General features: G+C 42.7%; 1 protein-coding gene across 1 annotated transcript in view; it reads right to left on the bottom strand.

The window, feature by feature from the left end:
• Positions 1-643: 643 nt before the first annotated feature.
• The window catches only part of F13A1 (coagulation factor XIII A chain), a 58,245-nt gene continuing 46,205 nt past the window's right edge, over positions 644-12,683 (bottom strand). The window contains exons 11-14 of the mRNA XM_082015122.1: positions 12,185-12,472; positions 7,915-8,075; positions 4,805-4,941; positions 644-816 (exon numbers count right to left, since the gene is read on the bottom strand). Coding sequence (XP_081871248.1) covers positions 672-816; positions 4,805-4,941; positions 7,915-8,075; positions 12,185-12,472 — 731 coding nt within the window. The 3' untranslated portion in view covers positions 644-671. The remainder of the gene's footprint in view (positions 817-4,804; positions 4,942-7,914; positions 8,076-12,184; positions 12,473-12,683) is intronic.

Consider the following 12,683-nt stretch of genomic DNA (forward strand, 5'->3'; position numbering starts at 1 on the left):
AAGGAGAAGAACAGTGTATCAACAGCGTACGGGGTGGGATGAGGGCATGAAATACAGGAGTGAGCATGTGTGGGTGCCTGCACGCATGAGAGAGTAAGAGAAAAAGCATAGGGAAGCAGCAAGAGGAAACAAGGAACTGGGAATATTCTGGAGATAACACATCCTGAGAGATGCTTCCAGCAAAGCAAGCTCTCCATGAACTGGAAAATTATAACATTGTAAGACAAAGCAACCTCTTTAGCTAGAAATACCTGTTGTTATTGCAGCCTGAATGATCTACCGTAAGGTTGTGTAATTCAGTCTAAGAATTTATAACACTGGGTTCTTTTTTTTTTACCTTTTCAGTGAAATATCAGGCCTTGATTAAAACTAAAGTTCAGAGTACTCTGGTGAATGGAGCTTTTCAGATTCCCTTGCAGCACTAATGCAAAAGATCATAAACACAAGTGAACTATAGGAATAATATGGCCTAGAATTGCCTTTAATTACATGTATCTATGCTTTTTTAACTTCTCCCCAGTGTTACTGATTACTTTTCTCTATGGAATTTTATTCAGCACAAGGATGACCAAATTAACAATTTGGTAGATTTCTACCTCTTCCTCCCCCCTTGCCCCCCAACATGGTATTTTGAAATATAGCTATATGAGAGATAAAGGCTGCACCTTTGTTCACGGTTTCTGAATCTGAACGTTCAGCTCACCATACACATGCCTCAAAGCATCACAATTCAGGCTTGCAATCAGCTTTCGTAACCCCGGTCGTTTTGGGATGCATTTTATTTCCCAGATCAAGGTAGAGTTCATTGGGATTTGCCTGTAGGGAAAAAGGAAAGTAACAATATTGTGATCAGTTAGCCAGTGCTCTCAACCTGACACACAATTGGAGAAACTGAAGGTGGACAATATAAGACATTGCAAATTTTTTATGTTTCAGTCACTCATAAGTGTCCTACAAATGACTCCCTCCATCTTCTATTCCTTGCAGAACTGACTCTGTCAAAGCCTTTTCTAGCCTTTCCTCCAGGCTAATTTTAAATTTCCCAAATGAATCTATTTGTCTCTGCCTCCTGTCACTTCTTCTCAGAATCATTTTTAGAATGATCTTCTTTATAGCTAACATACGTATGTTCTACTTTATAATTTCATTTTACCTGTTTATTATAGCCTATAGCCTGTTGGTGATTCCTTAAATGGTTAAATAAGTCCTGGTTACAAACTGTCCAGGGTTTTCCCGTGCAAACCCAACACAGTACTGATGAGATGCTGAGCCCCTCGCCAGCTCCTACCCTGTACCACCCTGCCATGGCTTTAACATCAGCAAATCTCCTCACTGGCCACTTCAATGACTTCGTGTCCATACAAATAAGTCAAAGCATTCTCATGAGTCCTGCTATTAGCAGTTACTCTTTTACATTATGTATGACTCCTGATAACTCATACTATAAAGCTACTATATTCCACACTGCTCTTGATTTTCAATTTTTGCTGCAATTAAGATGCATGGAGAGCCTCAATTATTTAGTTTCTGTGTTTTCTGAGTGCTTTCACTGCCTTCTGTGTGCAGATTTTGAAGGCTGATAGATTGATTGATTGATTGATTGATTGATTATGTTTGGGGGATGTCAGGATACAGCTGCTCCAAAGGAACCAATGGAGAAGATAGTGTAGTGAGGAGCTATCTGTAAAAATGTTCTTTTCCTCACATTAAGGAAGAGGGTTATGAATTTAGCCAATGTTCTCATCTCACATGGCTATGGTATTCTGCAAACCACTGAATAAGGTGAGGGTGAAGTAAGCCTAAACTTCAGACACCGTTTCAAATTCTCATCTGGTAGGATTTGGCTCTCAGATGCCATGTCCTGTATCAGGGTCAGGACAGAAATGACTGCCCAGGCTTAGCACAAGTTGCCACAAGACAAGAAATCTTAATTAGCTTGAAATGAGCTAGCCTGGAATCCTCCCACCTGCATGTTTGTTTCAGTGCAAGTCTGCCCCTGCTAAAATGAGAGGTATTCTAGCTTCTCAGAGGTTAGCTAAGGTATCTCCACAGGCCACTGCATTGCATTTTGCCTATACAGTCACAGGTACCCTGGGGCATGTACGCAGTTTTAGAAAAGAAAAATCAGGGGAAGGTCATATTTTTTGGTGTGAGCATGTGCAGACTGCTTCCAGCAAGTGTTTTCCTTATTTTTGTCTTTGCTTTTAATGAGAGATATTCCGTTCCCCTCAGCTGGCCTGCCTACTCTGCCAAATGCCCACTAAAATGGTAGCATGATAAAGCAATGACTTCAATTGCTGCACAAGGTTAAATACCTTTTTAAAATTAGAGTTTATGGGAATGATCTGCAAGGGATTATCTGTATGGAAAGTGAAGAAGATTTTATACAAGTCTGTTGTGCAGCAAGGTTCAGTATACTTTCCTGAGCACTTGGGGGCCAGATTCTCTAAGGATGAAGGTTTCCAGACCACATCGTCAGAGTGCCCCAGTGAGAGAGGATAGCACTAGCATCTCTGATTTATAGTGCTATGATCTCCACATATATATATATATATATATATTTCTATATGTCTGTGTGTGCAGGAAGACAACAGCTGTGCTGGGAAACCAAACCCCCCTTTTCCTGTTTCTCTGCTGTCCTACTTCCAAAACAACTTGCTTCTCTCTACAAATGCTAATACGAGCTGAGCTTTGACATGTAGAAACACCCAAAGTGACTTACCTGCTAGTGTGAATGCACGCTTGGCTAAAATCCTTTTAACACTGTCTGGATAATTCTCAGTTTTCACGCAAAGACTATGCCCCATGTAGGAATTGCTGCTGCCAAAGGCTTTCCTGTAAGTCATGCTCCTCATCTGTCTGAGGCTAACAGCTAAATATCTATGTCTATATCTACATCTATATCTATATCTATATAAAATCTTTATGAATGTTCAAGACTGAAGCCCCCAAGCCACTTCATGCCCAGAATAACGTTGTATCAGCTGGATCACACATACCTGTTTTGTGGAGTGACCCAAGTGATACAGAAAGCTACCTTAAAAATACAGAGAGGTCAGAAGTCTCATCCCCACAAAGAACTGTGAAAGCCACATCCCATATGTGATAGTCCCTGATGGACAGGGAAGGAGTGGAAGTGTGGGGAAAGCCTAGAATAGGTTTAATTCTCCTTGCAAATGGAGTAAAGCCACCCTAATCTGATTTTCTTGGGAGAGAATTCAGTGATGAATGATTCTGCGTAATATGCTGAGCCATCACCACACCAGAGCCATTTATCACTCTGAATGTATGGAGGCAAATGTGATTATTATTTAAATAAACTACAACTGCCCCCTGCTCTGTCCTCTGTGTGTATAACCTGCAGCCTTCATTCATCTCGGAGAAGTTAAATCTTAAAATGACTAAGCTGATCCATTTCCATTTTAAATGATGCCAAGGGCACTACTGAAAAGGGGAAAACACGGTGACTTGAAGGAAAATGACGTCTGTTCCGTGAGTCATTTTTCTCCCTAACTCCTGTGCCTTTGATGCACCTGACAGCTTCTGCATCCTTGAAGGTGAGAACAGCCCACAGCAGCTTTTCGGTTGAGAACGATGCCGAACGAGAGGGGAGGCTGGCACGGCTGGGCAGTGATGAGGGCTGCTGCTGCAACTTGTGTAACCCATGTGGACTGTGCTGAGTCATGTTCAGCAGCGCCTGTGACATACCACGTGCACAAAGCAAGCACGGTATGATGCCCTTTCACAGTCATTTTTTCTATCCAGCTCCACTCTGGAGACCGGTTTTGATCTTTTTATCCCTGGCCCAGATGCGATCCAGCTCAGACCTCCCCTACTGGCTGCAGATAATGCCGACAATTTATGCAGCTGCTGAAGCACAGGCAATATTTCAAACTCCTTTTGCACACACCTGGGGACCATCAGCTCAGGTAATGATAGATAACATTGCTTTGGCTGCCCAAGACTAAGAAATGGCTGCAAAATTTTCCAAGGATCCCGGTTATATATCCTGGAACTGGCTAATGCTGAGCTTATAACACTGAACTCAAATGAAAAGAGGGTTTAGGAAACAACTTGCTTAGCGTACGGGTACCACTGTGTCAGCACGAAGTGCAACCCTGAGTATAATGAAGGTGGCTGAAGGACTTTCCTCTTTCTCAGGCTTGGGAGCACCCTGCTCCCTCCTCGCATCGTGCCAGGGCCACCCTGTGCAGTGGTGCTACTGGGGGAAGCTGCGTGCCGCTGCGGCCATCCCAGCAGGCTCTGCTAAAGCCAAGACACACATTTCATGTCTTGACATAAGCTTGCAAAGATCATCTGAGGTATCTGAATGTCTTGTATAATCATGATTAACATGAGTGGAGAAAAGCCCTTTTTGAAAAACAGCACAGGACTTGATTAGCACATACTGAGCGAGTGCCAGTAAACACTTCATGTGTAGGATAAATTTGTCTTTCTGTGATAGCGGCTCGTAGGTGCTATTGTCAAGTGCTAAGAATAATATAATACAGTGAAAAAGTAAACTCAGGCTGCATTAGCAACTACCCACAACCTCTACCCCTTCCTCCAACCCTGGTATTGAACAGATGAAACGCTCTCACAGTCTCTCTGTACAGCGTCTCTGGACAGCCCGACTTCTTCTTATTATTGAGACCTATAGCTCCCCTGTGTATTGAATTTTAAAGTAAGGAGAGAGTGTCTGAACTGAATTACTCAGTGCAGCATTAGTTAAGTGTCTCTTGTGAGTTTCCTCCTGTGAGCAAGCAGGGCATGAACTCTCAGCTAGTTGTGCCTTCTTGCCTACCTGAACTCCTTTTTCATCGTTCTCAGCACGCCGGGTCCCTCGAGGCGGAGTGTGACATTCTCCAGGGTTTGTTTCAGAGGATTGGTGAATTCCACAGTCACAGACATTTCTTTGCCAGCTACTGTCTCACCTTGGGTCTGTAACACAAGGAAAGGACAACGCTCCACAAGCTGATAATAAAAACATGTCCCACAGTAAAATCTTGCAAGGAAGGAGAGGAGGGGGAATGGAGGCACACAGCAAAGCAGCATGAGGCAGAGAAAGCCTAGTCAGAAGAACACTGTTGGGTGGGCCCATAGGTACCACTGCAGATTTTTCTACCCATTGCAATTTTCCCTCAAGCCACGTGGCAGGTCAAGAGGAAGACCCTCATGTCCATAGAAAAACCAGAAATCTGCATGCACAGTCCTGGAGGTGAGTTTCCAACTGAGGGTGAGTCCAGCTAGGTGGGGCCTCTCTCTCAGATTATTCTCCTCTCCCCAGGCTTTCCACCAGCACTGAAGCGCATGGCCTGCTCCGGACATAAGCTCCAGAAGAGAAGGGATGGTCCTATTACCCTAAAGTAGAAACACTGAGTCATGTTGCTTGCACCCCTCAAAGGTGTTGTGCCTATCTTCCCCCTGCCTTGCAACCCCCTCTTATGCTCTGAAAGTTTTCTAGCCCTGCGCATGAGCTCTACGTAGACTTGAGAGCCAGTTGTCCTCCAAAACCCTTACATAGCATAAAAGCAATACATTTTGTACTGGAAAATATTAAACTGCGAGACTAACGAACAGTGATCACGTTAACTTCCATGTGTATTACAGGAGACAGCTGACGGGATCTGTCTGTCCCTTCAGGTCACTGCCAGTAGGACAGCTGCCTGGAAAACACCTCCAAATGAACGTGGTTTTAAACAAATACATCTGTGAGGATTTTTGGGTTTTCCGCCTAGAAACACAACATTTCTCACAGAATATAAAAGGTTCTGGCAAGGGTTTTCAATTTTTGGCTGGAAGATCCCAGCTGGTCCATGGACTACTTCAAAGGGCCTTGAAAAAGGTAACTAAGAAAAACAAGTATCTTGCCAACAAATTTAAAGTGCTCTGCTGGGGTCTGCAGCCCTACTGCAAATTTTTAAGGAGTGTGACAGTTGCAAAAAACTGGAAAGACTCTTGTCTAAGGGATCACTCTGCACCAAATACTAATATATTGACTGGAGTAAAGGATGAGATACTCACAGCTAACCTCTCAACAGCATTTAGCCACCTGAATTTTCAAGAAGACATCAGTGGCATTTTCAGAAATCCTAGCCCAATTAGAGGTCTTATGTCCTCCTTATTTCAATTACCCATTTAAGATTACAGTTAGATGGGAGGACTCAAAATCATCCTGAACTCCCATACATGTAGCTGAGACCGTGATATGTATTTGCTGAGCTTATTTTTGTAACCTAGTCTCAAGCTAAATCAGAGTATGGTGTAATTTCCTCAACTGTTAATTCTGACAATCTCTTTAGACCGACAGAGAAAGATCAAAGGTGTATCTGAAGACATGAGGGGAAATAACATTTTTTCATTCTTGTCTCTTACTCTCATATTAAGAACTCCAGTCTGCCAGTCACATTCAATGAAGGAATAAGACAAGAAAACTAGGGAGATAAGCTTCCTCAGATTTCTTTAAAAAGGCAATAAAGCAAAGTTTCCTATATAAATACATAGGTATATACACATGCACACACACTTAAAAAAATCCAGCTATTAAAATTTCAGCCTATTTTTAAACATCACAAAGAAGCAGAGAAGAGACAAACTCAGTTTTACTAGAAAACATGGTTATTGGATAACAACCTATCCTATATACTAATCATCCTTTCTTCATAACAGCAGGGAGAATAAACTATTTTGAAACTGAAATTGGGGATGCTGTATAAGAAGTTTTGTATAAATTTTTAATTGAAAAGACTCTACTTTTAAAATCTGGTTATTGAAGACAGGTATTTGAAGTGGAGTTTATCTGCCTTGTTTACCTCCTCTCTAGAATGCTCAGTAAAAGAAAAAACTTTGGTTTCAAAATACCAATAATCTGATAAGATCATCGTGATGTTTCTGCAGACCATGAAATGGAGTGGATTTTTTTTGCAAACATCAATGTAGTTTTGATCTATATTTTTTAAAAAGGTTTTTCTGCAGAAGGCTGTAGTTACTACATAAATTATTATATGGAAACTGGAACACTGGTTCAAGTAAATAGGCGAGGCAAAAAAGGTCTATAAACTTAGATTTCTTTCAGGGTCCTGAATTTGAGCACACTGCATTCATGTTTATATAAAGCTTCCTGAACAGGTGTTCTGATTTTTTTTTTAGTATTAGGAAAAAAGTCGATCCAAATGACATCATTCAAAACAGATGAAGGCTCAGCGCTTTTGAAAATGAGGCAATTTATTTGGATGCCCAGTTATGAATTGAGAACTCTAGATCTCAGCTCTGCCTTTGCCATACAACGTAGGGTCCTTGTTCTATTACAAACCTTACACTTTTACATTTTCATAGGTACCGTGTCACCACATGCAGAAATGCTTGAACTTTCAGGGAACTCCACTGACAGTTACGTTCAGAGTGGCAGCAAAGCACCGAAATCCTGAAAGCATTGTCCCAAATCGATGCTGCCCATCCAAGTTTGGAGAAACTTTCCATAACATGTGCAAGAGCTTTCCAAATTCACCTCAACAGCAGTGCCCTTCATTCTTCAGCAAGAAGCCTCTGTGCTGTGTTGCTTTAAATATAATAGACTTCTGGAGTGACTTGAGTGAGTAATCTCTCTTACCCTTTGAGTTTCTCCAGCTTTACCAGATCTTTTCCCCTCCTTCCTCCACTGAGATCACTTCAGCTCTCTACTACCGGTGATACTGTCAGCCTCAGATTTTAATGTAGGGATACTCAGTACAATATATAACATACCTATGCAGCCTCCAACCAGCCACTGCTTTTTAAGGTCCATGCTAGACTGAAAGTCTAATGTCCACGTACATGTGTACACCCCCCAATCCCAGAAGTCAATGTGACAGCCTTGTAGAGAACAGCCTGCATGCAGCATGGTGGTTGCTCCCCTCCAGCACAGCCCTGAGCTACCTTGATCCGCAGGGCAGGAATTTCCAGGACTGTCGCCTTCTGCGTGGCCAGAATCTTCCCCGTTTCATTGATCCGAGCCGTCACAAAGAAATGAAAGGAGGCTTGGTCCAGCAGGTCACCCAGGTACTCGCTTGATTTGATCACAACATCAAAAGTGCTGGCTGAGGGGAGAAACAGGAAAGAAAAGAGGCATTTGAAGCAATCAAATGGCTAATTGTTCCTCCCGTCATGGCCAGTGGCAGTTACACAAGTGCCTTGGAAAAAAGGTGGCCCACCACCAAAGAATGACTTTGAATTTTTTGCCCAAACTATCTTCATTTTTCTTTACCTCACCATTCCCTCTCTGATCTTGCCCTCTTTCCATTTAGGCTGTGAGGTCACTGGGGCACGGGCTGGGTTTATGCATAACCTCTGCCCAGTGCCCAGTGCCCCACGTCACTGTTGAAGGTTTCTAGGCACTACCACAAAATAAGTGAGAAGCAAGACTGTCGATAAATAGCTACTGGGCACAAAGGTCCAAACCAGCTTTTGAGTGTTGTCCTTGTAAACGTTTGCTCTTTCACTTTACTCCTGTTCTTTCTCTGCCTCTCTTCCTGGCAGATGGATGCCACCAGGGATGCCACCAGAACAGCTACTGGGGGATGTGAGCCCATGCAGGGTACCTGGGAGACCACCTGCTCTGCAGGATGTGTCTGGATATCTTCCTTTGTCCTACACTGGACTTATCCACAGAATTTAGCAAGAAGGTCCTCCTGTCACCAGCATGCCCTCCAGAGAGCTTTCACGTGATCCCTGATGATAATTATTGGAAGGAACAAGTCCCCCTGGGCTAAATGATTGAGATGCAGGGAATCATTAATTTTAACCATATTGAACTGCAATTCCCAGGCCAACAATAGTGTGAGAATGTGATGCAGAGAAGCAGACCTGCTAACTAAGTGACCAGGCAGAATATATAGATCTGGAGCTCTTGTCTCTATAAACATTCATTATAACCCTAGTAAACATATCAAGATCTCCCATCTGTTAACTGCAGTTATTGCTGTTATCCATTTTTTGTGCTCTATATGTGACATACGCTGTACACACTGAGACAAGTGAACTCAATTGGGTAAATGACATTCACCCCTTTTCACTCTTTTGATCCACTCACATCAAAACCAGTTCCCTGATTTGGTTTCAAAGCTATTCCCTTGGTGACCACCTGACCTGGATTTTCCAGGCCAGTCTTAAATTTACTTGATGTGATCCCCCTCCCTCTCGTCCTCTCCCTCTGTAACTCTTGCAAAAGAATTTCCCATAGTGCCTCAAACTGTAAATTATTTTTCAAGGTGTTTCCCATCTGTGCAAAACAAACAAGCAAATAAATTAGTTACAATCGAAGAGAAATTTTCTTTACAGTGGAGGGAAAGACAAACTTTTCTGTTTAAATTTAATCACCACAGGAAAAAAAAGAATAATAGACTTCCATTTCCTTAGCAGTGGCCGTGCTGTAAGTTCCCAGTGCCACTTACTGTACCTGGGAAAGCCAAGGGAAACACAACACTGAGCTGCCTTACAGCCTTTCAAAAAAATAGAGAAAACTAAATATAACCAAGTAGATGCAAGAGCACTTTTGAAGGCACTGGAAGGTTTAAGTTGTTCAAATCCTCAAAGATGTTTTCAACCCACACAATTCCTTTAATCATTATTCTGAAAATCATGCATTCGCTTCCTGTTTGAAGACTTAGTTTGCTTAATTCTTTCAGCAGCATGAGCTGGAAGAATGCCTTTGGCACGTTTTTATTATATTGTAATTTTTTGTTACTTCCAGATACATATATTTACACTCCTTGCCATGAACAAAGCCTACAAATTCTGCCTGAGTACCTCCTGAGAAGGTATCCTCCTATCACACCCTTGACAGAGTATTCTCATAGAGTTGCAAATGATCACATTGCCTCCCTTCACACTGCCCATCTGCTCAGACACCCTTCCTGATTGCACGTGTACTCCTTTCCCAGGCAAAGGCAAAAGAATTCATGCTCGGGTTTGATGTGTCACCTTCAGAGATGGCATAACTTGTGAGGGTTTTTTGTCCTGTTGTGGGACAACGTGCTCCACAAGTCGATGACTGTAGCTCATCTATAAGCTAATTTCCACCTTGAAAGGTGGTAATACCTTAAAACATGTCTCCTTGGCCGGAGGCGGTAATGGGGACATACTTTCGGTACACGTGCAAAAAAATCCATGTTCTGTTCTCTCAAGTGCCTCTCTCTAGTCCGTGTTCACTGACCATCAGTCAATTCAGAGTTTCCAGCACAGTTTCAAGAAGCTTTTTACAAATTAGTTACTTAGAAAGAATGAATTATGAGGCTCAGTGATGCTTAAACTTCATCTATCCATTTAATTTCTTGCACAGAGGAGAGAGATGAGCCTCAATGCACTGCAGAAGCTGTGTTTTAGGTAATAATACCTTACACAGACCTTTGATGCAAAAGCAGATGTAAGCCTGGAACCAAGCACAGAGCACAGCCAGAAGGTGTAGCAGGCATTGGCACGTCTCCTACAAGATGACTGAATTTTCCCTCGTCAAAGAAGTGGCACAGAATTTAGACTGAGCAGTTGAAATTGAAATTTTTTACTGTACCTATCCAAATCTCCCAAAGTTTTGCAGTATTTCAGATCAAGTATTTAGTAACTGATGCAAGCCAATATAAAACCCCACACTGTGTTTTGATAAGCTGTATGGAATAACCCAATGCAACCCAGAGTCAGGCCATTTCCAGACCCCTTGCAAATGGGTCAGGGAGTTAGAAAGAATCAGCAAGCAGCTGTCAGGGCTTTGTTATAGACTGGAGATGATAGAATTTTTATTAACCTTCACCTGTAGATGCCTGTAAATGGACTCTGACTTTACGGAGATTAATCAGCTCCAAATCAAAACATGAAGTTTTTGATGATGCTCAAAGTGGAGGATTTTTTTTCGCAGCACAGCAGGAACTGTGATTCCACAGAGGCTTCTCACTGAGACAAAACTCATCCTCTTTGAGGCAAGAGGGCTCACAGTGTCTCCTGAGCTGGGATGAGGTAGACAAGACATGAGAAAGCTCAGAGGTCAGCCAGGGTTGTAGCGATCCAGCACCAGACCCAGATCAGAAGGCCCATCCTTTGGCCTCCTGAAGTCCTGCCAGTCCTGCTGCACTCAGCTGAGATTACTTTTGCCCAGTAGCAGTGTCAAGAAGGCAAAATCATTGGTCCTGACTTTCTCAGTAGGGAACTCAAGTAGAAGATCCTCTAACTTAGCCTCCATAAGAGTGCATTCTCATCACTTTTGCTGAGCTGGAGGCACTGACCCAAGAGCAGAGGCCTGTCAAAAGAACAAGTAATTGGCAGTCACTTCTTGCTGAGGAAGCCAGGGATCTACAACCAGCCTGCTGCATAGTGCTTTAGAGTACAGCAGGTCCTCAACGCTTGCTGAATGTTTTCTGAATGGGGCTGCCATGGCTGACAGGAAATAAATTGGTTATGTTCAAACTAAAAAAGGAAAACACCCCTCTTCCCTGCTTTGAGCAGTGCAAAATCCTGCCCTCAGCCATGTGAGCTAGGCTGCCAGGAACTGCTTTTCTCATGAGAAGCGGGAGGCAGGATCTCCCCACCGCAGTCCAGAGGGCACTAGGAAAAGCTGCATCTGTAAAGATAACTCACCTTTGGGGTGCCTGCCCAGCTGACAAATGCCCCTGCTTTATAGTGGCACATTCTAGTTACAGATCAACTTTTTAGATCACTGTAAATATAAAATCCTGAACCACCCAATCCTCCAAAGCCAGAAGTGCACTTGGACCTACTCAGAGCTTGTCTGCTTCTTTCAAGTAAGACAAGATAGTCACCTTTTTGTCCCTGTAAATGACACCCTGGGGAACCAGAACTTTTCCTTCACTTGGTGAGATACTGCTAGGAGACTAAAGGTATGAAAAATGATACCTTGCATCTTAATACCTGCACTCCTTTGTTTTCTTTTGTACTAAATAAGAAAAATTAACAGTTCCCAGACATGCCCCTTGGTGTAAGAGAGCATTATGCAGGGAGCAACAGCCTGAAGAAAACAGCCTCAGCACTAAACAACACTGGTAACAGGAACAGAGTTGGAAGTGGACCCTCCTGATACCCAATAGAGTATCCTGCCCCTAGCTACTAGAATTGGCTCTACCCATGGATAGAGACATTGCTGACAGTTAACGACACAGAGAAAAAAAGCTAGCAAGATTGTAAACAACTATGCAAATCTTACGTGAAAAGGGTTCCAGTTTTGCACTGAAAGAGTGTTTCTTGAATTCATTTTTTGTGACTCCTGTATAAAACACTATGTTGCCTGAAAGGTATGTAGTAACAGTGTAGGAGTTGCGACTTTTGTTCCTGAAAGTTATAGAGACTTTAAAGTCACTGCCAAGGACTGCTTTTTGCACTTGAAAGTCCATGTCAACATCTGTCTGCGGCTGATACATGGTATCTTGGGTAGTTTGCTTTTTAACGCCATACATCACCGCAGTCTCAAGAGCCAGTCTCTCCTCCGCTGAGCCTAGAAATGAATGAAAATCAAATTTAGAAGAGAAACAGGTACTGCATTAGCCCACCCACCTATCACAAGGGTGCATCTTCCATAGACTGTGGTAGCTGAAATGAATGGATCAGGACAGTGAACCTTCCTGTGGTGAAGTTAGTATTAGAACTTCACAACTTACAAGTGAGCTGGTCTTAGAGATTCAAGCCATATCAGATAAATTAACCTA

This window comes from Phaethon aethereus, assembly GCF_964289735.1.
Source record: "Phaethon aethereus genome assembly, chromosome: 2".
Classification (NCBI taxonomy): domain Eukaryota; kingdom Metazoa; phylum Chordata; class Aves; order Phaethontiformes; family Phaethontidae; genus Phaethon; species Phaethon aethereus.